Below are 27650 nucleotides of genomic sequence, written 5' to 3'. Positions count from 1 at the left end.
TTGCTTCTTTTAGTGAAGGGTGTGATTTCTGATAGTTGTCTCTGTTTGAAACATGGTTTTCAAAGCATCATGCACCAGTGGAGCTTCCCTGACAAGTACTTTTTACACCAAATAAACTAGCTATTATGTGTTCTTTATGCAGTTTGTAATAGAACTTTTAAAAATAAAAAAGTTGCCATAAGTTCTGTGGTGTCTACTAGGTTTGCTTTGTTGTCGTGAAGAAGTATGATTGGAAAACTCTTGGGAAGCACCTTATAAACCTGAGGAGTTAGATATAAAAATATTAGGGGGATTGAAGATTTTCCTACAATCCTGTTAAAGATTTTTTTTTAAAGGATGCATAATTGCATGTGGATTGTAAATTATTATAGGAGACAATTATGAAAGAAACAGCTGTGGTAGTTGTAGTTTCCATCCAGTATGTTACAAACAGTGGGTTTTTTTATTACTCATCACAGATTCTGAGATTCTGACTAATCACTCTAAGGTGGTGTCAAAGCTTACTTAAAACTGGATACTGGAATGTAAATCATTCCACAAGAAAAACAAATTTTTCATAGTGATAGGCTGACTCACACATGTGTCTGACCTTGAAAAATGTATGTGTAATTTTGTTCCAGACATTAGACCCTTCAAAGTAGTAAGATTAAGTATATATGTAAGTGTTAGCAGGTTTAGTGGCATATGGCTGTGTGCACCCTCCAAAAAATGCATTTGGTTTAATTTTTTATTTAATGCTTGTTTTCCTCTGAGTCTGGACCCTAGTACCCTCTTCTTCCCTCCTCCACCCTCCAATAAAAATTAATGAACAGTGTTTCTTACTGCTACCAGTAATGTTTAATGATCTTAGTAGAAAGAGGCACGCAGTTAATTTGTGAAAATTCTTCTGGTTTTTAGCACACAATTCATAGTGTGAACATATTAGGAGGAGACAATGGGAATCTCATAAATAACCAATAGAAATATATTTTTAAGACTTTATGTTGATAATGCATTCACAGAGCTTACAAACTTTAGAGCAAGTAACAATGCAAATCTTTCATGTAGGTATTTTCCATCATTCATCGTGTTTTCATTTTTTCATGTTACTTCTATACTTAAAAATTAACCTTAAACTGAGATGATTTAATTGGTTTGATTTGTTACAGACAGCTGTGTATGTTTCCTAGATGTTTCTCGGAATCAGGCAATAATTTAAATACAAAAAATTTTAAAATGTATCGAAATTGATAGTATCTTACACGAGTGTTTCTGTTGTATGCTCTGGCTGTGTTTTAACAATAATTTAGAAATATTTAATTGATTTTTTTTCTTAGTATAATTTGCATTGGTACTGTTGTGAAGCATATGACACAATAAATGTATTGTACATGGCGGTCATTATAGCAGTTGGTATTTCTTGTTTACAGCTGAAGATAAATTCTTAGCTCTCCATTTTTGTTTGCCTTCCTTTTCAATATGGTGTGCCTTGAAGATTACTGCTGGTAACCAATTCCAGCAAAAAAAATCCTTGTTCCTAAGCACTGGTTGTCTGTGTTCATCACAGCAGCCAAGAGAACAGGAGTCTGAGCTGGACAGGTAAACCTAATGGTATGAATTAATTTGAATTAATTGCCTTGAATGAACTGTCTTTTTTGCTCTTCTGCTCGGGTTTTTTTCACCCTTCACCAGCAGAAGTGTAAGAAACCCAAAGTTTTGGCTTCCTTTCCAACATGGAAAATCACCAGCAATTTTACAGAGCACAGTGATGTTATTGGTTGTCATTGCCTTGAGACAAAACCCTGGAATAATAAGAGAGTTATTTCAATTTCTTAGTTTAAAGTTTTGCTCTAAATAGGAGTTACTGTGCCTAATGATCAGTTGAATATAGTTTATATTGAGCTTTATATAATGGGGTGTTTTTTTGCTTTTATCATGTTGTTTATTGTTTATGAAAGCTAAATAGCTGCAGTAATTTGTTGCACTTGTGGTATGAATTTTTAGATATATCTTCTGTATGCTGGTCATCTTACTCTGCTGTGGCCTTTGGGGAAGTGTTTTGTCCTGAAAGGGCAGGCTGGCTTCTAGGGGTGAAGTATTTGTTGAAGATGAGAATCAACAGCCTCAAGTTTTAAGCTGTGCTGGGAGTAGGAAGCGTTTAGATTGGTTGTTAGGACAAATACTTTACCAAAAGGGTTGTCAAGAACTGGAAGAAGCTGCTCAGGGAAGTGGCTGAGTCACCATCTCTGGAGGTATTTAAATAAAAAATGCAGATGTGGCACTTGGGGACACATTTTTACTGCGGACTTGACTTTGGACTCAATGATCTTAGAGGCTTTTTCCAACCTTAAGGATTGTATGATTCGGTGGATTGTGTGGCTAAGGAGAGCCTGCAGCTGCTTTTGTGATCAGCAGCTTATCTGATTCCCATTTGCAGGTGCAGCAGCTGCTCTGTTAATTGGTAGGAAAGCAGCCTGACAGTCCCCAGTATTCTCTCTGGATGTGGGATGTTCAGGCAGGATGCCTGTCTGAAGGGAAAAAAGAAATCCTTTACTTAAAATTGCTTTATCACTTTGAATAAATGGATATGTAAATTCTACCAAAAAAAACCCAAAAAACCCCAAAAAACAAAACAGACAGGTATTTGAATTGCTCTCTTTACCAGACATAAAAAAAAAATCTTGCTTTCCTAGAGTTGTGCAAAGGAGCCTACGTGTTTATTAGGATCTTTTAGTACCTGACATAATCCAAAACTTTACATGGTAGTAATGTAATTTTTTTTGAGATGCTGAGATAACCATATAAAATGATCAAGAACTGCTTAATGACTGTCTGGATTACTCAGTTTTACACAGGATGTTTGCAATGGGAGATAGCAGACATGCAGCATTTGAAAGGAGGGAAGTTTATAACCACTTTTGACTCTTTGGCATGCTGGTGATAGCCTGTATGGACTCAAGATATATAGGGAGATTTTAAATTAGAAACAGAGGCTTTGTCCTGCTGTCAGAATGACAAATATCTGTTTCTGGTATTTTCTCTCAAGAAAGTATTAAAAAAAATAAACTATAAGTAAGTGCAAACACAGGTGGGTTTGTTTGTTAGTTGGTTTTTTTTTTAATTTTGTGAAATTGATACTAAAATTTTTAGCCATGTTTAGGGGAGGTGGTTCTGAGAGAAGGACACTTGGGACAAAGATTACCATCCTCAGGATAAAGTGCTGCTCTTCTTTCTGCTGAAGCCTGAGAGAGGAGTTCATTGATCTCAATAATGAAGACATTGAAAAGTCCTTCAGCAAAACCGGGAGACCAAATTTGACATTGTGATGTATCTAAAGTTATTTCCTGAGGAAAAAGGAAATGGGGGAAAGATGTCAGGTAACTAACCATGACCTGCTAGACCTTCTTTGAACACTAAGGATTTGGGGAACAGCTTAGTTTGTTCCCTGCAGAGAGTGTTTGGGGTTTTTATGGATTTCACTTTTTATTTAAGAAGGAGAGTGTGATAATCTTTCCTATGACTTTAGGTAGTCAGCTTCCTTGACAATTGACTTGATTTCAGCCAGAGCAAGGAAAGAATGAAAGAGATGGGTAAAAATGCTTAGGGTCAAAGGATACTCTAGCTTTTCTCATGGTTAAACACAAACTTGTGGGTCAGTGCATGTGGATGCATTCAATACAGTGTCAGATTTATAACTCATCTTTTTTGAAAGATGAAATTTTCATTATAATATCCTTTGTGTATGTATTTAAAATGAGCTTGTTTGGCAAAATGAAAAGGTTATTTAGTGAAGGGAGGAGAAGTTTCAAGTAAACAGTAATTAATCCCTTAAATACTATGTTGCATGAATCTGTCTTGCTCTGACAGATGTAATTTTCAAATAAAACTGTGTATCATATGTGTATAAATTGTCAGACTTCCATGTCCTTGTTAATCACAAGATTAGAGAGCAAGTAGAACTGAATTTAAAGCCTTTTCAAAAAAGGCTTCGAGCAGTGTGTTTTCAAGTGTTAGTCTTTGGGAAACAGGTGATTATACTGCTCATACTTTTGTTTAAGAAACGTTTATCAAGTGCCACTGCTTCTGTGCATCAGTACCAGATTGCCTGGTTAAAATACATATGCTGGCATCTGTCTATTTTGTAATTAAGCATTAGGCCCACTGTACACCAAATATCTGAAACAGCTACTGCAAACGTGAGTGCTGGTACTCTGTGTGACTGCTGAAACTTGTCAGTCCTTTGTGCTCCTGTTATTCCTGGAGTCTAAGCTAAACAGACTGACTGCTGCTCAGAAGCTGTCAGGGGATGCATGTCAAACACTGGGTGTATCATGAGATCAGACCAGGCCTGGGATACATAAGTCAGTGGCTGGAAGAGGGAAAAAACGTGACCTTTTTCTCTCAACATTGTCTTTACACTGAATGGAACAGATGAGTTTCTGAATTATTCACAGTACTGGAAGATTATAATCGTTAGCAATGGTGGCGGCAGCAGACTGTGTAGACAGGGCTGAGTATTTTATTAAAATGCCTTATTCTGAAGCTCATCAAAGGATTCATTTCACAAAACAGTCTCTGGGAATTTGGGTATTTAAGATCTGTGGGAGAAACAACATTTTCTTCCAAAGAATTGAGAAAGAGAATATTTTCTTCTGAATTTTGTAAGGATCAGTGTTAAGATAAAGGTTAATATTAATTACAGGTTTTGCACAGTAATGGAACAAAGAACTTCTGTGAAAAGGGTTTGCTGTTTCAGTGAGTAATCCCAATGAGTTGATTAGTGTTAGTAATAAAGCAGACCTTTTAACCCATAATGTAATTACTAGATATATAAATTACCTCTTTATCTAAACAAATAATTTAATACCCATAGTAGCAAAATGAACTTGAAACAAAGATAGTAAGATTGTCTTGGGTATAACTGATATGCAGTGGAAGGTAAGGCTTTTCTTGATCTCATGAATAGTTTTGCCTACCTAAAATACAGACTGTTTATAGTTTCCTCAAAATTGTTAGCTTCTAATGATACAGTCTTTAAAATTCTTTTGTTTCAGCAGGTCAAATTTAGTAATTTAGTACCATATTCTCTAAAGTTGCTTTTTTTAAAATTCTGTAATCTATTGAAGCTTATTATTATTAAACTGGAAAGTAGAAACTTGGATGCAGTGTGTAATAATTATGCCATGATTATTTAGCATGTTGTCAGTGTCCTATAACACACCACTCATCAGTCAGATGCTATTGCCCAAATAAAAGCTGGTGTGGCTGCATCCATTATCACTGTTACTCTCTACTGTGAGCTTCTAAAGACAAAGGTTCTGCATATGGAAAAAATAGGGGAAAAGAAGTGCAAAGGGACTGGAAATTAATGTTCACACCTCTCAGGAAACCAAGTTTTTAAAAATCTTCCAAGGTGTTTACAGTTCTCTTTGCTTTTAAAAACTGTTTCTCGTGGATAGGAAAGTGTGCTTTGTAGATACATTCTGAATCTTCGTAGATAATGTGCCATAGATAATGAACTGAGACTTTCCTAGTGGTCCAGTTATTATTTCAACATTGTTACACTCCACAGAATGTATAAAAACATTTAAATATCTGTAATAATACACTTAAGAGTGTTAAACAGAACCTCTGAGTGCCTGCCATTTTTGGTGTTAATTGTTCCCCTGGGTTGTGAGGGTGGAAATAAACTGGCAGGTGGGGAGGTATTTGCATGAAGTCACCGGCATTCTGTGCCTTCCAGTGCACAGAGCACGGTGCTCACAGTGGGTCTGCCATCTCCCTTGATGTTGGTCCTCTTAGGGCTGCTTTTATATGCTTTATTGTGCCCTGCTTTATTTGCATCAGGCCCCAGCCTGGGTTTGGAGGTTTGCTTCAAAGCCTTCCCCAGCCTCAGGTGACACAGAGGGTTCTTCCTGTTGCCCAGTGACTACTACAGGGTGTCTGACGTTCCCTCTGTGTTTTAGGGGTCAGGCCAGGCAGTAATTGCTCCACCACCTGGCACCTGCTAAAACCAGACAGGTGAAGACAAGCCCAGACAGCTCTTGAGACTCTGTGCTGTCCAGTCAGTGCAAAGCCTCTGGCCTTTCACCAGCATTGACTAGAATCCTATTTATTATGCTACTTCATATATAGAAATAAAATTAGATTAAAGCTTTCTGAAATCATGAGCATCTGTCTTGTATTTTCTGTCTGAGAGAACTGTGTCGGTCAACACTACCAAATGCACTCAAAACAGACTGACTGAAGTCATAGCTGCAGGTCAGAAACTTAATAAAATCTGGCTAAGGAGGTCTTTCTTTTTTTTTTTTTTTAATGCTAAAGCAAAGAAGATACAAGCAATAAGCTAATGCTGTACTGCCTGTTTTCTCCAAACTCTGTCAGATCCTTCCTTGTTGCTTTGTTGCTCCCCCAGCCTCGGAACCATCCTGTGTGTCACCAGGCCCAGCACAGCAGGGGAGGGGTGGCATTGTCCCAGGGGGGCTCAGGCCCTTTAGGCTGCAGTGCATCAGGATCCAGGGTTGGATGAGTGTTTGAATGAGAGCATCTGCAAGGGGGAGAGAAGGGAAGGGATGGCTATTATAGTAGCTATTGTTCCTCATTTTGCTTACTAAAAAGAACAGCTTTTCTTGTTTATTTTTTTCTATTATTTTAAATAAATTTTAAACTGAATTTCTTGTAAGCATCTGCCAGATCCAGTTTGTCTCTTCTTCAGTCCATAGGGAGAACGTAGACTCTCTCAAAAGACTCCCAAGCCTTTTTTTCCCCTCTGGTTGCATGAAGACCCAGATTCTAGAATTTTATCACCAGGATTCTGGCAAATGTTAGCTTTGTGACTCTGAACTATGTCTCGTTTCACGAAGCGAAAGTGCTTCATGACTTATGGATAAGGCATTCAGAAATTCAATTGAATTCAGAAATTGAGACTGACAGACTGCTTTCTAAGGAAACTGCATTGTGTCCTGTCCCAAGCATGGCACGGGCTGAGCTGGTCTGTGCAAGCATTTGGGACTGATATCCTGGTGAGGTAAGGTGCTGCCTCATTAGTTCCTTATATTGTAGCTGTTACTGAGTCACCGTGGCACAATCTCTAATTTAACAATTCTGCAGGACACTCAGTGCTCTTCAATCAGAGTCATATACCAGCCTGTAGTGGTTTTGCTGATCATGCCATGTTTTTGTGAAAGTAAATAAATACTTTAAACAGGACATGGAAGATGCAGAGTCACAGCAGTGTTTTGACTTGCTGATAGACAGTGTTTCTCAGGCAGCAGCCCCTGATAAATCTGGCACCTTTGCCAAAAGCTTCTAGCCCTTAGGTATGGAGGAACATGAGGAACATAGCCCTGAGGGAATAACAGGTAAGGAAACACAAAGCAATACATAATTATCAACATTTCACTCTTTTTAGTGATGCTGGTTTTGTTCCCATAAAAATTTTTATTTTGGTTGATTAAATAGATAAAAGGAACCTGGAGGCAATTAATTTTATGTTTTTCTAGCTTCAAAGTCCAAAACCAGCATAGAATTTTTCTCATCTATGATATTTTGCACATTTATAGGCTTTGTAACCTATATTTAAAAACTTCTATGCATGGTTTTTTTTGATGGTGAGGATCTCCAACCATGGTGAGGATGGTTATTCTTCAGGAGAGACAGAAGAGTAACTGCTGAAAAACTTAACTTACTTAGGTATAAGAACATTCCTGCCTTGTCCCTCCAATGCTCCCTGGTGCTCTTGATTTGGTCACTTTTACCATAAGTTCGTGAAGAGAATTTATCAGCACCTTGGTGGTTTGAATCTAAGGTTGCTGAAAGCACGGGGGAGTTAGATTAGATATGTACATTTCCCAAGCTGTCTTGAACTAGGTTAGCTACACAGTGGGCTATGTTACTTTAGATTTAGGAGAAGACTAATACTTTCCCATAGCATGTCTTTCATTGGTGGTTTTTATTCATATATATTAAACATCTATTTTTATATGTGCATGTATGTGCACATAGACATTTCATCAACTTTGTAATGTTCAATTAAGCTTTCTAAACATTAAGTAAGAGCTGCAAATGGCATAAAATCTGATAGGTATCCAGATACCTAATCATTCCACAGAGCTATAAAACATCTCTTAACTTTCCAATCTCTCTTTTACCTTCTTTGCTCTAGTCTCCATCAGTATATTTCAAACTCTCTGTACAAGTCTGTCTTTCTCAGTTACAGCTGTAGTCTTTTTTTCTGGGTTTTGTTTGCACTGCTTGCTGATTGTATGTAAGAATTCTTTGATTACATATACTTCTATCCAATTATTTGGAGGCCCCAACTGACTAACAGGAATATTAAGATTTCCTTTATTTCTCCTGTTCTCCCATATGAAAGATAAACTCTCCCAGTACCAGCAAAAAACCCCTGTTAAATCTTTTTCTTTCTGAAGCCTGCTTCTTGGAAGCCTCAATTAACTTCAACACAAAAATGATGTTACTAATCCTACCCAGCAGCTCTGTGCAGCACTAGCAGGCAGCCTGGGTATGAATCAAAGGTGTGGAGGAGCACATTCATTGTTCCCAGCTGAATGAGCCCTCCCCAGATGATGAGTATGTCCAGAAATGATAGCTGAGCAGTCTGAACCCCTTCATTCACCCTGCTGGGTGTGCTCATCCTTTCACCTGGGTGCGTTAAGAGCCTATGATATTAATCAGAACGGCTCCAGTCTCAGAGCTTATCTACATCAGTGGTTTTAAAAGTGCACTCTTCTGTCAGCATTGCTGCATCTGCACAATAGATTTTGCTAGCTTAAGCTATGACTTCTAGTAAATTCAACTGTGCTGCCAGAATTTTTCAGTACAGACCAGATCTCTCAGTACTGCCATTTTAAGCATGTTGCACATGAGCCTTGCAAATACAGAGACAAGATTTTGATGCCACTAAGTTCAGGTGCAGGTGTAAGGTGTTTCCTTCTTTTCTAATATCTGCATTTCTTCAGTCCTGGACCACCCCTCAGGATCCTTTTTTTTTTTTTTTTTTTTTTTTGTAAAAGTTTTCTAAATTCTTCTAAACAGAGTTAATGCAGTTAAAGAACTTCACCTTGGATTTCCTACTAGAGTTCTTCACTTTTGGAGTGACATGAGCCCCTCTGCTGCATTGTATCAATCAAGAAAGTTTCTAGACCCTATCTTGTCATGCATCTCATGCCCTCTGTCTGTTTCCAGAAAACTATCTCCAGTATCTAGACAATACAGCAAAAAGTTAATGCTTGGAAGTGCTTATACTGGAACTGATGTTTTTGCCCTTAAATACAGAATAAGAAAATCACAAGTTGTTTCATATTAAGTGTAAGGCCATGGAAAGATGGATGATCCACTTTGTGTTTCATATTAAAAAGGAATTATAAATATTTGAAACAGGATAGAAATTAAACTACCTGCTCATCCACCCATATGGACTTGTCTGAGGCATCTTGACTGTCACCATAGGAAAGATTCTCTTCCTTCTTCTGCGTGTATCTTCTGTGTCCTGTAAATGAGTGGAAGCCTCCAGTATTCCTGGCTTTGTCTTGCACCTCTGCTTGCTAAACTTACTTGATAAGAAATACAACTACATATTGTTTAGTTCTGGTGTGACTGACCTGTGGAACTGCTCTACAAACTCCTATTGGATCTAAAAGGACTTAGTTGATAATTGGGAAACATTTTCATTATTCAGTTACAGTTAATTGTGCATGTGTTTGGAGACCAAATTTTCATTTATGTTGTTAATGATAGAAATAGCCCATTCTTCAACGGTCACCTTCAGATCTGCTGCTGAAGTGGATTGTTATGTTAATTAATAGGACTTTTAATCAATGCTTGTACCAAGATATTCTGAGTATTATCTGAAGTGGTAATTTAAAGAATTTAAAGAAGCATAATATGAAAGTGCTCAATACTCCCTGCAGAAGCCTGTGCTTGTTTTGCAGAACTGGAATCATTTGGCAGTGAAGCATATTTTAAAGCTGGGACTTGGTTCTGTGACATGTGAGTGCAGGTGCTGTCCCTGGGCTCTCCAGCAGCAGGTCAGCTTCATGTCCATGGCTGAAATGTGGCAGCATTGGAAGGACAGCCAGGTGTCCTACTGTAGGTAACACACCAGGGAAGGAGGAGGGCAGCCTTTGTCCTGCTTCCCCAGCTTCCTGAAGAAGGCTTTGACTTATTAAGGGTTAATTGTTCTTTAAGTAGTTACAAGGGAGGCTCTTGGTTGGTAGCCAGGTAGGGTCATGCCAGAGGAGGCTGTGTGGGCACTTCCAGAGAGCAATGTGCTCCTTTGAACACAATTGCTAATTACTGTGGGAAATTTTGTGTCTTACATAGTTAGCCAAAGAATTTATTTTAAAACTGCGTTATCCTTTTGTTTGCCCCAGTCAGAGTCTTAGTTCTGTTGAAACTGGAGACAAAACCTGGGAGGTAAGAGTGGAATGGGGTAATTACAGGACAAAAAGTTTTTGTATGACCTTTAAGGTAAGGCTAAAAATCTGATGCAATGAAAGGGATGCTTTGAAGGAGTTAGAACAGGGATTACAGAAAGGAAGTGATCCAGCAGGGCAAACAACCTCCAGCCTTTACTGTCTGCTGATGTTGGATTGTGCTGAAGAAGAGACAATTAGAGGTTGTGACAAGAGGACACAGCTTGTGCAGAGGGGGAAGCAGGAACCTGGGGAGTATAGAGGAACACATGACAGCTGATACCATCTGAATAGATAGGATAGTTAAATACAGTAGTAGGGATTGCTAATGTGAACATAATCAAGTGAAGCAGTACTTTACTACATCTTATGGTGGCATTTGTAAATAATATTTTACCTTGCTTTATTAGGAGTGAATGTTGTGACAGTATGAATATAGAGTACTCATTTCTGTGGGGATTTTTCATTATGTTTTGGAATTTTCTTGTTTGTATCTCTGTCGTTTTGATTTGTTGCTGTTTGAGAAGGTCAACCAGCAGGGCAAGGGGATAACTTTGAATAAAACAGAGTTCTTGAGCATTAAAACAGTTGTTAGTATACCTTAAAAATCTTACTAGTCATTCTTTATAGAGATGAGTCACTAAATAATTCTCCAGCTTACCAGGCTGCAACAGTATCCTCATTATGATGACACTGGAACTGAAAAATCTGGTTACCTGTCAGATCATAAGGGAAAGGAAAATCTTGTGAATGACTCCTGTTTATGTAGAGTTTCAGTTTCACTATGAGAAGCTGTATTTGGAAACCAAGACTGATGCTGCCTGTGTATCCTATGTCATGCAACCAAAGCAATAGCTTCAGCACCTACTCTTGGCTATTTTCTTTCTTCCCTCTCCCATGTGTCTGCAATGACATCCTTGTTACAGTTTTCTCAGGTTCTCCTTTCATTTCCAGACACCTTCACAGTAATATTTTCAGCTCAGCCTTGTGACTGTGTGCCCAGCTCTTGCATGTCACCTGTAATATACTTCATTTCCCTTATAGTGACTTGAGAGATGTATTGTTTTTGAAACCTCACTACTGTCAAATTGTTTGAAATTAACTCTGAGTTGTTGAAGGGGGACTTGAATGATCGACAGCCTCTTCAGATGGTGAAGCTGACATACTGATAGCTTTGTTCTCCAAACAGAAATACAGAAATGACTGTGCTGTGCTCCCTGCTTGGGGACACAGGGACTGCAGCACCTTTGCTGATGTTCATGGTTTGTTATATGTTGTTCTTATGTCAGATTCTCTGTCCCTCTTCTTTTAGTTTTACAAAATCTCTAGGTTTCTGTATATTCGTTCCACAACAAAAGAGGACTCTGTGGAAGAGCTCTGAGCAGGTGCAAAAGTAGATTCGGGAGACATGATTCAAGGAGGAATTATGCTTGCATATATTAGGAAACCATTAAGATAGCTTGAGTAAAAACACAGTGATGGAAGAAGAGTGTAAAAGATGAGAAGGGATGGAGATGATGACATAAAGGATGAATTTCAAGTTTAAAGGAGTAGAGGGAAGTACTTGGACCTTTTTAGTTGCTGCTGAGTACTGAATTGCCCAGTGCTGACCCTACGAGTTTAATACTTTGTGCTGAAGTAAACGAGTCACAAAGTTCTTCCTTTCTGAAGTTTTCTTTGTTCTCTTCCTCCTCTTGTTTTTTCTCTTAAACTCTTTTCTCTTGCTAGGTTTGCTGTGTCACTTGTCTTCCCCAGTGGTGCCCTAATGAGGACTACTGGGTGCTTCTCTCTCCTCTTTGTGTCTTGAGCTTATTTTGTTATTCACTTTTTCTTTATACTGCGGCATTTCTGCTCACTTAACTTCTTTTCCCTCTGTCTTTTCATCACATGTGCTCACCCTCCTTTTTACTGAAGGAGCACACTGTATTATTAGAGTCTTTTGGTCTTCATTTTCCCTTTCTCACATAGCTCTTTCAGCCCTTGAGATAAAAGACTTTTTGTACAAATTCCCCAAATTAGAGGTAGATGCTTCTCCTCAAGATCAGGGTTCATGACAGTTCCTCCAAAGGAGGAGCAGGAGCTGTCAGTGTCACCCTGGCCTGAGTTCCTCTGAAGAGTCTGTTCCAGTTGGTGCAGTGTCTCAGCCCTCTCTCCTTGCAAGCTCTGGCTTTTCTGCTTGGTGACTTAACAACCAGCACAGCCCCAGGCTGCATCTGTGTGGCCAGCTTGGGGTGATTTTCAGTTTTGTCTTAAGGTTTGTAACCTGGCTGTGGAGGGGCTCCTGGCATGCAGAAATAGCTGTAGCTCCATCTCAAATGCTGCTGTGTGTCCTCATACCCTCCCAGGAAAATGCAATCCTGAGATGTGCCCCCTTGACTCCCATAATTACATTATGTCTTTCTGCCCATATGAGGGAAAGTGTGAGGTATTCTCTCCCTCTTTCCCTCAACTCTCAAGGATTTAAATTTTCAGTAATGGCACCAATATTGTTATATAATCATCAATGTCTGTGACTAACCAGGATGCTGCAGAACTCTTTTTATCTTGTTGATTTTCCTGACTCTTCTTGCAAGAAACTTCTGTAATGAGTATAGAGTACCTTTATTTGTTATTTATTCTGTCTCTAATGTAGTTAAGATTTTTAGATAGACTGTGTAAAGTAACTTATATTAACATTACATCCTGTTGTGGTAGTAGATATGAGTGTTCTGTTCCTCTGATGCAGAAAAATACAAAATAATTTTTGCTTGTCTTACTTACTACTCTTTTTTTGCATGCGTGTTTTTGTTAGGGTTTTTTTGTTGGGAATTTTTGTTTGGTTTTAATTTGATTCTAAAATGTAGGGTTAGATAGTGACTTCGGGAGGCTTCTTTTAAATTGTAGTTTGTGAACTGTCTGACAGGCCATCTGTTTTTCACTCCCCCTTAGGAAGGCTGACTTGGGATACATTCTCTCTAGTTTCTCTGCTGGAAGACAGACTTTTTATATTAAGTGAGTTTCTAGGTATGATGACCTGAAATGTCCATGTATTAAGAGTCATCAGTTTGAATAATGGCACACCATGGCTACAGATCATCCTAAGCACCTCTTCAAAGTGTCATTTTTCCAGCTCAGTTGATTTCTGACATATCTCACTTTATCAGCCATTGAAGTGGAAATTTCATCACTCTTTTATGCTTTTTGAGTTTTTCTTAGTATTTGTTTGTAATAGGTTTTATGGGTGATTAGTTGTGCGAATTGTGAAGGGTTTTTTTTTTGTAGACAGAAGATTTTCTTAATTTTTGCATATTGTACCTAAGCTTTTTAATCTACCTGTTAACATGTATCAGTTGAATTTTGCTTTGTTCTTCTGCTGTTAAAAGGCTGTGAAATACTATACCTACTGCAATTTGTAACTAATGCAGTATTTACAGTCATTTCACCTGGTCAACAATTACAGGTACAAAGGAAATTATTATTTCATGAAAGTAATGGCACTTGCAGACACGTATCTGTTGAACAGCACTACTTAGATGCTATTTTCAGCAACTGTTGTCAATGCTGAGAATAGGCACTGTCTTAGCTTGCAGCCTGTAAAATCCTCTGCTCTTATTCCAGACAGAAGCTCAAGCCTGCTGCTTCTCCCAGAAATCTTAGTGTTCCTGTACTGCTTGTGTTTATGTAGAACCATGAAAGCAGATTTGGTCCCCATTTCAGCAAGTGTTCAGGCTGTGCTTTCACCTAGCAGTCACTGTGGAAGGATCAATGACTCTTCATTTGTAATAATGGTAATTAATAACAAAAATAACAATAATTCACTAATAATGTAGGTCTCTGCAGCTAGGAATACTGTGATTCTTTGGAATGTCTAAGTTTTTAGATTGAGATATTGGGAGGGAAGTTTGTGATATGTAATATGTAAGTTCCTTCCCTATCTCAGTTTTGCTGGCCTCGGGGAGGGAAGAAGGGAAATCATGCTGCTTTCCTTGCTGCTGCTTCTCTTTGAGACTGAGGAGGAGAGTTTGTGCTTCCTTGTGTTTCAAACTCTCTTACTGTTCTCCTGTAACAGAGAAATGTACAAGTTTTATCTTTCCTTTCTTTGAATATTTTCTATTCCAGCTCTGTATATATTATTGACTCTTATTATTCTTAGAATTAATTTCAGTTTTGCTTTGTATGTTTAGAAATGTCTAAAATGGATGTAGATGTTGAAAGGGACTATAGTAGATCCATAAATGAACCTAAGCAGTGACATAATCTTTTCTGTACAATTATCTTGTCAGATCAGTAACAAACATATTTTATTTCTTACCTGTTTACACTTCCATGCTTCTGTAGATTCGTAGATATCAAAGGCCATAAAATACTGAGGTATATTTAGAATTCTTAGGTACATTGATGTTCATTGAATCATGTTTAATGCTGGGAGAAGTTTCTCCAAGTGAGAGATGAGGAGGGAGCACTGTGTAACTTGGGCGCGATTGCCATTCTGCTGCCAAACTGCAACAACCCTTTGAGGAACTCAGAGTTCAAGGTGTTGAATGAAATGCAGTCATTTTCTGAAACATTTTAAATGCCTGCAGGCATGCTAAAGTTGTACCTGCGTGTTTTGGATAACTCTGTAGCATGATCTTAATGCCTTTTTTGCATCTTACCAATTTAAATATTGCTTTTCTGTGTTGCAGTGTAGAACTTAAGTACCAAGTGGTTTTTATTGAAAAAAGCTAAGTAACTGTGATTTGGTTTTTGTTGGTTTTTTTGGGGTTTTTTTGTTTGTTTGTTTGTTTTGTTTTTGTTTTTCACTACGTCAATTTTATTTCATGTTGCTGTAGATGACTAAGAGAAACTGATGAAAGGCTGTCCTGGTAAATTTTAAATGCAGTGTAAACTACACCAGTAGTCAGCTTTGTCTGTGTGAGACATCAGTCATTGAAGCTGCAGTCATTGAAGCTTAGACACTCATGTGTGAACATGCCTTGTGCTCAGTTTTAGTGTTTGCACTTGGTGTCTCTACAGCACTTAGAGTAAAAGAAGGGATTTTGATTGTTTATTTGTTTTAATTATTAATTGCTCATAACTTATCGGACTTGGTAATTAAATATTGTGCTAAAAGTGTTAATGAGGGCAGAGGTCTACAAAGTAGCCTGACTCATAAGGGAATGAGCTCTTTGATCCCAATGAGCTGATAACAACAAGAACTGCTTCTCTGCTTCTTCTCTCCTTCTAAAATAAGTTGAAATAAATATGTAGGTATTATTTTTTAAATTGGCATCTTCTCTTTATGATTTCGAGCTGTTTTTAAAATTTGGAGTGAGACTGAGAAAGTAGATTGTGAGCGTGCAATCAGCTGAGCCGATAGAGAAGTGGGCTGAGCGTGACTGTATGAGAGCTGACGTGTGAGCCTGGTGATCAGTGAACTCCCTCCTGTGGAATTCAGCCAGGAGCCCCCAGCACTGCAGAGATCACTGCAGAGGTCATGGGAGATCCCAATGCTCAGTGACACAGATGAGCATCCTCTTTTTATACTTTCAAAAGTATTGCACAGAAACTTGAAGTAGTGGCATGCACCAGTGAATTTTTTTTTTATTTTCTGCAGTCCATGCAGGCTGTTTCGGGTTAGCATTGCAATATAACACATGCAACAGTGTATAGCAGAGCTGAACTGACATCCTTTTGAGTGTGTTAGTAGTTCAGTAGCTTTGTAAATATTGCTCTGTGTAAATGACTTCATGTAGATGGGGTGAAGCAACCTGATAGACCATAACTATTGACATATGGGTAAAAATTCTTTGCAGATGAAAGCAAGTGTTTCATAATACATCTCAAAATAAATGTATTCCCCTTGGTTTAAGATTTTAATCTGGTTTTGTAAATTAGTTGCTGTGCATTTGTCTATCCCTGCCAAGACCCCGAGATGCAGCTTTAATGTTGTAGGAAACAGAAAAGAAGAAAAAAAGGAAATATGATCAAATCTGTGCTGCAGTGGCTCATTTGAATCTGTGAAGATGTGAATGGGAAATCTTGTTAGTATTTTAGTAGTGATCTTTCAGAGAAAGGGGCTGAGTAGATGCAGTAAATGAGAGTTTGGTTTTTTATTAAAATAATTTTCTCAATAATTGAAAATATTTCTCTCATTTCTTCTAATTGAGAAGTATTTTGCAGGGAAGAGGAAGAGGTGATCCATAATGTATCAATGATTCAAGTAAAGATGTAGTAAAGCTGTCTGCAGGTCTCCTTTTGTTTGGCTTGTCACTGCTGACTTACCCTACTTAAACATTAATTCTGATATTTGTTGCTGTGTTCTGCAAATATGTTTGTGCTCTCCCTTTCTGCTTGTTGTCTGATCACAGTAAAGAACATTTATTTGTAGACAGTTCTTTAAGATAGCTTTTATTCTGTCTTCTATTAGATATGTGTATTAATTCACTGATGAAATAAATTCAGACACAAGCCTGAGGATGTTGTTTTCTAAGACTTGCTGAGAGATACTATTAATTTTTAAAGTTAAAGGCTACTGCAAGTAAACAGGTGATTTGTATAATGCTAGATTCAAAAAGACCATGTTCTTAAAACCTGAAAGGTTTGTTTTATTGTTTGTTTCATTGCTTGTTTTGTTTGTGGTTTCTGTTTTTTTTTTTTTCAAAAATGCTCACAAATAATCCAGTAGTCCTCATTATTCTGGCAGGATAATCACTGCTGAAGTGTCTCCATAAAGTGGTGCTGTTAAACAGATTGTATTTTTTTAACCTTTTCATTATTTGCCTGGAAAAGCAATAGATAACCCAGAGAACTGCTTTTTGAAATTTTATTGAATTCATTGACTTCTCTGGGAAGCAGATCAGTACTTCTTCATGCTACACCATAGATTAAATCTTGAAGAATTTTAACTTGCTATAGTAATAATGTATTGTGGAAATAAGAGTTTGGGTTGTTGGTTTGGCTTTTGTTGTGCTTTTTTGTTATTGTTTTGGGGTTTTTTGTTGGTTTTTTTAACATTATAAAGGATTTTGGACACTTGGATAAAAATAAAAATTATTTCTTCTTTGATGTGAACAGTCATGATGATGAATAGTGTGTCAGTTTTCCCATGGTACAGTTTAGAGACACTAGGAATTAGTGGCCCTTTAAAGTCTTGACATGCTTAGATGAAAGGGGAGATAGGCTTTGCACTGCAAAGGAATTCCCGTGTGTATTTGTTAATAATGATTTTTAAACATCACAGCTCGATTTCATATTAATAAAACACAAAGTTTATAATATTTCTAGTAAACTGATTTTCCTGGAAAGTACTTTCATTTATTAGTAAATCAGATGTTTTAAAATCTGAGTGTTTCATATAAGCTAGAAGGATGTGCTATGTAGGCATGCAAACAACTAAACAGTCATCAATTTAGTAAACTGTTGTGTTGTAAAACTTTTTTTTTTAATCATGTGAAAGTATCAGTTAGCCACTTAAAATTTGAAAATATAAAAGTAGATTGTTTCCTTTAAGTGGAAGTCTTTGGAACTTTATTCTTGAGTCTAAACTGAGCTTCAGATAAGCAAAGAAATGCAAAAACCTTTTTGGAAAATTGCAAAACAAAATTATAAAGGACTGGCTCTTGTTCACAAACTTGAATTATGGCTCTGTAGTAAATTTGATGCTCTCTGAAAATATTTTAAGGAGTGACAACTAATTAGTTTGATATTAAGTGTTTAAATAAATGAAGAGTTGTAAAGCAATCTTATTTTTGCTGAAAAGAGTGCAAATGGAGTTTGCTGCTGATTTGTGATATGTATTGCTGTGTGATATGCATAGGCTTTCTCAGCTGCTTAAATACAAAAATTATATTCTTAACTTTATTTTAGCACTTCTTGATAAAACAAAAGCAGAATATCCAGTCTTTCTTTCTGTCAGAAATGTAGATATTTTGGTTGAGGTTGCAGGACCCAAGAAATTAAACTGAGATGTCTTGTTTTGAAAACTGAGAAGTTTTGTTTTGAAAACACATGAATTAAATATTAAAGCAAAATAAATAGTAATATAAATATGATTCTTACTGTAATATTATTTAAAAACTTGAGGGGGAAATAAAACTATTTCTGACTGTCATTTGCAAATCAAATATTTTCTTGCCTTCTAGCACAGCTTGCATAGAATATACTGGCTTGGATAAACCTTCCTGTATATAACCTGTGTTATTTGTGTAGCTTGCTGTGGAATTATGTGTACATGTTCTCTGAGAATAATTTTCTGGGAATAGCAATTGCAGTAGAAATTATAGAAGTCTAAAAGTCTGCAAAAAAGTATAAAACCCCAAACATTAATACCACAAGTTTCCAACAAGCAGAAGAAAACCAGATTTGCCATTTAAGCATGCAGGCTTCTCAGACAAAGGAAAAAAAAGCTTACCTGCAGATAGACCTTAGACAACTAACACATTCCTAAAGCTGAAAAGCTACTGTTTTTCCAGTCGGTTCTCTGCTCCAATCACTCTCTGCTTTTGATCTTTTAATCTGTTGTATAAAAATGAGTAATAATGTGTTGATGTTTTTCACAGGAATTTTTTTGCTAATGTTTTAGATCAGGGTAGCTCGTGCATGGAGCTCTGGCAAGTCTTACAGAAGTGCTTCTGACCCACTGCTGAGCAGATCTTTTTTTCTTTCCTTCTTTCTGTTCCAGACAGTTAGGGATCAATTACAGCCATTAGAGATCATTGTAACACATCAGTGGTTGTCTTTCTAATTTTATTATAGGTGAATGTAAGCTGAATGTAGAGAAGACTTGCCAATAAGCTGGACTGATGTGCGCAGAGAAGGAATGAAGTATGGATGTGAAGGAACGTAGGCCTTATTGCTCCCTGACAAAGAGCAGACGGGACAAGGAGCGGCGCTATACGAACTCTTCTGCAGAAAATGAGGAGTGCAGAGTGCCCACTCAGAAGTCTTACAGCTCCAGTGAAACCTTGAAAGCTTTTGATCATGATTCCTCTAGGTTGCTGTATGGAAACCGGGTAAAAGATTTGGTCCACAGAGAAGCAGATGAGTATACCAGACAAGGTAGGCGAGATGTTTGAATTCAGAGTGTATCATTCATTAGTTCCAAGGCATTCTTGCTGCAGGAAGAGAATGTTATTTCACCAGTTCCATCAGTTTTGGTAATACTCCACACACGTAGTACACTTCCCTCGTAGCTCCCTAAATGTTTTACAAAGATGGGGAAGCATTGTGCACCATCTTTGGAATAAATAATAGGTGATGCACAGGAAGGAAATGGCCTATGTTGGGCAGTGGGTCAGTGACTATATTGCAGAGTCAAGTGTGAAGCATTCAGGCCTTACAATTTAAAAATAGACCCCCAGTTATTTGACTCGTTAATAAGTTGCCCAAAAATCTAAAAATGTAAATAGTTTAAAAATTAAAAAAAAAAAAAAATACAAGTGTTCCAAGAAGACTATTCCAAGATATGGGGAAACGTAGTATGTCTGGATGAGCATAAAAATCATTCATTAGCTCAGTGCTTTTACTTTTAGCTTACAAGGGCAGTAAAAGAACACTGCTCAGTGAGTAGTAAAGGTAAATTAGTTCACAATTTGTGCATTTGGGTGTGTTGTGTGTTGGATGATTTCTTTAGTGGTTATGTCTGATATATAACCAGATGGTAATAGGTTGCTAAAGCTCACTGTTGAGCTTTTCAGTTCAGGACTCGAGTGACATGAGAAGTCTAAATATCCATCAGGATGCTCAAAACTTGACTGAACATGGTTCTCTTGCACCTTACTGTAGCTGACTGTGCGTGAGCACAGGGTTTGAACAAGATGATTCCAAGAGGCCCTTTTAGATCCCAGGGATTCTGTGTGATTAATCTCGGCTCCAATTAGGGTTCAGCACTTATGCTGAACTTTTGGATTCAAAACTGTAGTGTCTGGAATTGATGCTTCTACAGTTACACAACTAAGCTACTTAATGTAAAGAGGAAAAAAAATGTTATGAAATGTGTAGAGTACTTTGGCCCAGCTATCTAAAAGGATAAAGCTAGGCCAAGAGCTGTGTGAACCTATGACTCAGTTTTCTGTTTAAGGCTATCTCGTATTTTATGTGGAAACAAAAGTAGATTTAGAAATCTCACTCCTGATGAGACAGTCCTTAGTTTTAATTTTAGAATATCTAAATCATTTTTTCCATTGATGTATTTTCTCTGTTCAATTTAGAATAACTTTACATTAAAATTAGAACTGGGCAGATGGTGTTGACTTCTTTGCCTACTAATGTTTGCAAGGGAAATAAAAATATTTCCTCTTATGCACATGTAACTGAGGCTTGCTGCTACTCTACTTTCTGCTGTTTATTTTTTTTCTTCTGTGATGTGTTGAAAATTCAGGTTAACACTGCTTTCTAGTTTTTAAGTCATTAGTCACCTTGACATCATTACCTTAAGGAGGTAAAATCAAGAGGAAGTTTTTTAAGATCTGTACTGTAGACACTGTCTTGTACTAGGTATGAAATTCTGTCAGAACAGGCACCATTTAGTTAATGAATTAATAAACTATTGCCTGACTAGAATATGATTCCTTTTTAAATAGCAATAACAAACTGGAAGAAGTTATGTGCCTCTGGCATGTCACTTATGATGGTACACTGGGGCTTCGTTTTTATTCCCTTTCACTTTCTTCAGAAAAGCACACAGTATTTAGCTAATGATTATTACTCAATATGCAATAAATTCCACGTCTGTAGGCCTAAAATGGCAGTCTAGGATGGATAATACCCTCTTCACCTTCCAGTGGTCTCAGCACTGTCTTCTGTGCCCATTTAATTTCCCTCATTGTCCTTTCAATTATTTTTGTATGGCTTAGTGTCTTCCTGCACTGCAGAGCAGTTTGGCCCCTTTGGGGACTTCCTGCAGGTTTGATAGGGTCAGGTAATAAAGGGCTTGTTTCAGGTAGTGTGTTCCTCATCTTTGACTGAGAATTTACAGCTTCTGGCGTTGGGAGTATTTTGTGCAAAAGGTCTTCAAGGTCATTTCGAAGGTTTATAAATAATATATAAAAGATACTTTCCTGTTATTTTTTTCCTCTCTGCCTAGAAATAGTATGAGATTTGTGGCTTTGTTGACAGTGTAATTGACAGCCTCCTAATTCAACAGGAAATTATTCTGTAAATAAAAATGGCAACCTTTAATAAATACCTTTAATTAGGAATGAATTTTAAAAATTAATCATGACCGGTGTTTCACTTTTTGCCCTTATTGTGTAAAACAATAATATGAAATTTTCAGTGTCAGCTGGAAAGTTACTGGAGCAGTTATGCAAGATTCTCAAGTCTCTCAAATGTGGAGGAATTAAAATCATAAAATAATAGACTCTTCTGAGTTGGAAGATACCTAACAGGATTTACTGAGTTCAACTCCTGGCCTTGTGGAGCACATCCCAGGAGTCACACTGTGTGCTTGAGAGTCTTGTCCAAACACTCTGGAGCTCTGTCAGCTTTGGTGCTGTGACCACTTCCCTGGGAAGCCTGTTCCAGAGCCCAAACACCGTGTGGGTGAAGAACCTTTCCGTAATACCCAGCTTAAACCACTCCTGGCACAGCTTCAGGCCATTCCCTTGTGTCCTGTCACTGGTCACCACAGAGAAGACACCAGTGCCTGCCCCTCTTTCCTCACAAGGAAACTGTGGCGTGCACTGAAGTCTCCCCTCAGCTTCCCCTTCTCTAGCTGAACACACCAGGTGCCCTCAGCTGCTCCTCACACGCCTTCCCCTCAAGGCCCTCCAACATCCTCACTGCCCTCCTCTGGATGCTGTCCAACATTTCACATCTTTCTGACATTGTGGCACCCAAACTGCCCCCAGCCCTGGAGGTGAGGCTCCCCCAGTGCAGAGCAGAGCAGGACAATCCCTCCCTTGCCTGGCTGGCCATGCTGGGCCTGCTGAAGGACAGGACTGGCCATGCTGGGCCTGCTGAAGGACAGGGCTGGCTCTCCTGGCCATGCTGGGCTTGGTGAAGGACAGGGCTGACTCTCCTGGCCATGCTGGGCCTGCTGAAGGACAGGGCTGGCTCTCCTGGCCATGCTGGGCTTGGTGAAGGACAGGGCTGGCTCTCCTGGCCATGCTGGGCTTGGTGAAGGACAGGGCTGGCTCTCCTGGCCATGCTGGGCCTGGTGAAGAACAGGGCTGGCTCTCCTGGCCATGCTGGGCACTGCTGACTTGCATTTAGAATGTCAGTATGTTTTTTTATGCCTCATATTTTAGGGTAAATCCCTGGAAAGCTTTCTGCTAGGCAATCAGAACTTTGCTGTCTCTTCTTCCTCAGTTGTTTCAGTACATGTTTTTTGTTCTTCCTCTTTCCCAAAATCCAGTGGTAGGAATTCAGAAAGGGATATTGCTATTGGAGATAGGTGTGCTTTATTTATGGTATCTTTATTCCATGAGATCTTTTCTTGTGGAGAGGAGATTCTCCAATTGTCTCTTCCAGTCTAATGATATTTTTCCTCATGAATTGAATTTCTGTTGCTTTAGATTAATTACATAAATAGAAATATAAGCCCAAAAATATATATGATTGTCATTATGATTCTCAAATGATTGTCATTATGATTCTCAACATTTAAAACATATTGTAAAGTATTTAAACATGAAATTATTATATAACTGGGGGCTATCTTGTTACTTTTGAAAAGCAACTGACAGAACTAGAAGAGCAAGTAAGCTGTTTTAGGCAATTGGAACTACATCTGGGCATTATGCTTTCAGCTAACATCCATGAGAGATAAGACCTAGTGCAGTCTCTTCTTTTTCTTCAGCCCCTTCACCTGTTGCAAAACTGGTTTTGTTTTAAAAATTTATATGAGGATTATTTAGCCTACTATTTTGAGAACTTTTAAATTAGTTATTTATTTTCTCTTTGTTTATAAACCTCAGAGGAGAGCCATGTAAGTGAAGGCTGTGAGCCTTTTTTACTTAGTTTCAAAAAAGACACTCAATTTTGTATTATTTGGAGAAGATACCTAATCTCATGCTTGACAATGGCTGAAACTCCATGACAGTCTTTACTTTAAAGGTGTGATATGTGTTAGAGAAGGAGATGACACCTGTTTTCATATACTTCAAAGTATCCAGCTATACAGAGCAGCCTGATTTAAATGTGCTTTTCTACTTGATTTAAATGTACTTCTCTAATTGAATTCAGCAACCTAAATGCTTGTAGTTAGACTGCAGCCATTGGTGAGGGGTTGAAACCAGATGATTTTTAAGGTCCCTTCCAAGCCCAACCATTCTATGACTGATTCTACGTTTGTGTATTGCATTATGCCCAAGTCTCTTGCTCAATTAAAGCTGACAGTATGAAGTTGAATTTTTTTGTTGCACAGAAAAAAGTTCCTGTGTTTAGAAATTGTATACCACTTCCTATAAGTGATATAAAGTGATAGTACATAGGAGACTGCTATGGAAAAATATTTGAAAGTGTGGCATGACTACAGTGTGGGTGGGAAGGATGGTGGAAATACAGAAAGTAAGCAGTACTTTTAAAATTGCATTTGGAAAAAAAATGAAGTAATACTTTAATATTAATATAATTGAAAAAAGATTATGAATCAAACCTGGACTCACAATAACTGAAAAACTTCGTATTAATTTAGTAAGAAAATGCAGGCATGCAAAACCTGTGTTTTATTTACCATTGGATACATGTTAAAGGGAAGCGGAGGCTATGAAATACTTGTCAGGTAGTCATTGTTCCATTTCAAAGACTTTTGTAATTGCAGAACAGTGTAGTGGTCCTACAGAGGAATCCATGTACCATGTCAGTGAGATTTTTGCACTGGAACAGAAGCTGACCCACAAGCACAGGTGGCAGAATTTAGTGCAGGTTTGTGCATGTTCATCTTTTCTTACAAAATCCTCACAGCACTGTTTGCAAACTGTGTAAATTGGAAAACTGAATTGTAAGGCACCCTTTTCTATTAGAAGACCCGGGGGGATAGTGCAGGTTTTGTTAAATTTTTACTTTTTTGGAGGTTTGAGTCAAATACGATTTAGACTGCAGGTAAAGTTATTTGGTCTTCTTAGATGGCAGTGAGAATGACTTCACTGCATTTATCAGTCAGAACAGTTCACTGTCAGCCAAGTCTCAAGATCAATTTAATTGCATTCTATCCCTTTCAGTTTTGCTGGAGAAACCATTCCTATGCATAGTTTTATACCTTTACTGTTCTGGAATATTTAAGTGCCTAAATTAGATTAAATGCTCTAAATACCTTCTTGAAGCTGCTGGAAGAGAGGACAAATGTACCAAATAAGTAAAGAAAAAGAATTCTTTTCCTTCACAGTATGCTGGACAGTCATTCCTGGGTGCTAAAAAGTAAAGCCATGTGCAGTATGTTACAGTGTGTGGCTATATCTCAGCTATTGTTCAACTGCTATTCCATGAAAATTCGATTTAGGTGCTAGAAAAATATCACCATTCAGGAAAAGAGGGACCTGAAGGAGTGATATACACGCTTTGACAATTTTATTTTATTATGTAAGTTATTAAATACTGTCAAGGATACATTTTTAAGACCTTAGAAACTGGTACCTTAATTGCAACTCCTATCCTAATATGACTCCAAAGTCTACTGCTTTAAATACTCGCCGCCCAAAATGAGTTATTTGGATAGTACAATCTTTAATCTTTTTAGTCACTGTAAATGTCAGCTGTAGGATGAAAGATCTAAATGGGCATGTTTTTAAACCTGAGGCTGGAGTGCTTTTACCTGTCTGAAGCAGTGGAAGGATAGATACCTAAGAACGTTTTGGCTTTCCACTACCTGGGCTTTATTGATGAGCAGATTTTGCCTATTGGGTAGGCAAGTGCTTCTCAGTAGAACTGCATCAGTCTCCTTTGCTAGGTATTTATATGAAGGCATGAAATAATATATTAGGGACTTTGTGATCTCCCAATGAGCAAATTAATTACCATTCAGTGCCACGGCAAGCGCTGTCTCTCAAAATCCAAGGCAGATATTAGAATTAGTGTTTTATGCTTCCTGGCTGCAGTGCAAGATGTGTCCTGATTGTCATCATGACAGATCCTTTTTTGCTATGCTGAAACATGGCCACCTGCAGTGTCTGCCTGATTTCAGTGGGTAACTTCTGTAAGCAGCATACGGTGCCAGTATGTTCTGGATAAATTTGTGGCCTTGAGCTAAGCACAGAACCTTCTGCCAGAGGTGGTTTTTTTCTTTTTTACCTTGTGTCATACAGGAATACCTACCTACCTCACAGGCATTTGGGGAAGATTAATTAGTCTATGTTTGCAAAATGCTTTGAAGATGAAAAGCACCCTAAGTGCTAAGTAGTGTTATAATCTCTCATTGTTATACTAGTAACTTCTTAAAGCAACAATAAGAAGTTAATTGGTTTTCAGGTTCCAGGTGATAAGGATATGTTGACTTTTAAAGTTATTCTATTAGCTGCAAAGTGGTATGAAGGAAAACATTTCACTTTTATTTGATTAGGAGTATATTTAGTTCACGCTCAGTGATATGCACACATGCTCTAAGGTATTCATCGAGGTGAAATTGGCCCCTTGTGGGTCATGGCCTGTAGATGAGCTACAGATCTAGAGACAAAGGGTAATTGTGATTCTCCTGGGAGGAATCAGCCTTGGTTACTGGCAGCACGCTGCTTGTTCAGGTAGTTACACACAGACACTGCAAGTCCATAGAGCAGAAACCTTGTCTTCAACTAGTCCAATTGCAAAAGAGGAGAATTAAGTTCTTGATCATAATGATTAAGGATTTGTAAGGTGACCAAGAGGTCTTCACAAGGATTTTCAGCCTCATGGAAAGGAAGATAATGTAGAGGGTCTGTAAGTGCTTTTATATCTTTCCATAGCTCATATACGGAGATGTATGTGCTGCTGCTGTTCATAATAAAAACTAAACGGTGGACTGGGGAGATGAATGGATCCCATGCATGGCTATAAAAGATGACTTCAGTATGTTAACATCTACAGACAAGATAAAGCTAGAGCAGTGTGCAGTTAGAGATGGGATGAGGAGAGGAATGAAAGAAGCTGGAGAGTCCTGTCTCTCCTCTCTGTTGATTTAGTGCTTAGGGCTGAGAGTCAGGGCTGGAGGCCAAGCTGTGAGTGATTGCTTATTCCATCAGATGGCAAATAAATGCATAAAGTGAAGCAGAGATGTAAAATGGGGGTAATTTCTCAGAAAGTTCCTTGATGCTTTTTGAAATTAGTTTGTAAAGTGTCAACTTACAGGCTTGAGAGCCAGTATTCGGTGTTACTGAGCTTATTAAAGCCAAAAGAGGAAATGGCAGAGCCAAGGGAGCACATTTGCTCCAAGCTTTGTTTTTCTGCCTTTTTTTTTTTAGTGCCATAAATATTGCTGAGGGGTAAATGTTTTCATGTCTTCAGCATAATGGACATTTTGCTAGAACATCTAAATTAAAACATTGCTACACTACATTATTATGGGGGTTCACAGAGTGGAAAGCCTTTTGGAGGATTGTGACAGGAAGCGTGAGAGATAGAGGGAATGAGAGGTTTTCATTTCTGCAGAAACTTTTGGGTCAGTATTCTGGGTTATTGCTTCCATTTAGCTACAGCAGTGATGTGAGCACTTCTTTCTGTCCATGCATCAAAGAGTCTATTCCCATGCATGTGGAATACTTCTGTATGAAGTTCCACAAACTGAAATGTATGAGTGGCTTCAAATAGGCACATTGGGGTTTTACTTTTTTACTTTGTACCACTTCCTAGCCTGTAGAACTAATTGAATTTTCTACCATGCTGAGAGACACATCCCTCTGGGTCCTGTCCATCTGGTCACTTGTGGTGGCAAATATGCTTTTCCCTCATGGAAAGGCATAAATAACAGTAGAGTTTCTCACCCCCCTGTATGCAGGAATAGCAGTAAACCTGAGCTCCAGTTTGTGTGCATGCTTCATGCTGCCTCCCTCTTCCTCACCTTCCTTTCCCATTTCAGGCTGTATGTCATGTCATTAGCACTGTACTGGCCCTAATGTGGCAGTTCATACCTGTCAGATCTGTCTTTGCAGGCTCCTTGCAGACTGGATATCCATCATCTCTACATTGCTTACCCTTGGGTCATATTTTCTTCACATCTATCAAATTTAGGCTTTTTGTAATTCTTATTTTGTAATAAATGGCTGCTTGAATGTTGATGTTTTGGTCCCAGGATCCAAAGATTAAGAGAGATACCTGAACTGTCTATACTGTCATTTTGCTTGTGATCAAAATGTTGTGTTCTTTGCTACT

At 38.1% G+C, this 27650-nt stretch overlaps 1 protein-coding gene across 19 annotated transcripts in view; it reads left to right on the top strand.

Moving 5' to 3' along the window:
- The window catches only part of TENM3 (teneurin transmembrane protein 3), a 1287001-nt gene that overhangs the window by 954429 nt on the left and 304922 nt on the right, over positions 1–27650 (top strand). For 18 of the 19 annotated variants that reach the window (XM_058025024.1, XM_058025026.1, XM_058025021.1 and 15 more), the window contains one exon: positions 19128–19430. The exons of the other annotated variant lie outside the window; for it this stretch is intronic. In XM_058025024.1, coding sequence (XP_057881007.1) covers positions 19199–19430 — 232 coding nt within the window. In that variant the 5' untranslated portion in view covers positions 19128–19198. The remainder of the gene's footprint in view (positions 1–19127; positions 19431–27650) is intronic. 19 annotated transcript variants of the gene reach the window in all.

This window comes from Melospiza georgiana, chromosome 5, assembly GCF_028018845.1.
Source record: "Melospiza georgiana isolate bMelGeo1 chromosome 5, bMelGeo1.pri, whole genome shotgun sequence".
Taxonomy (NCBI): domain Eukaryota; kingdom Metazoa; phylum Chordata; class Aves; order Passeriformes; family Passerellidae; genus Melospiza; species Melospiza georgiana.
The sequence above is the reverse complement of the archived record's forward strand: the minus strand, read 5'-3'. Positions and strand labels throughout refer to the sequence as shown.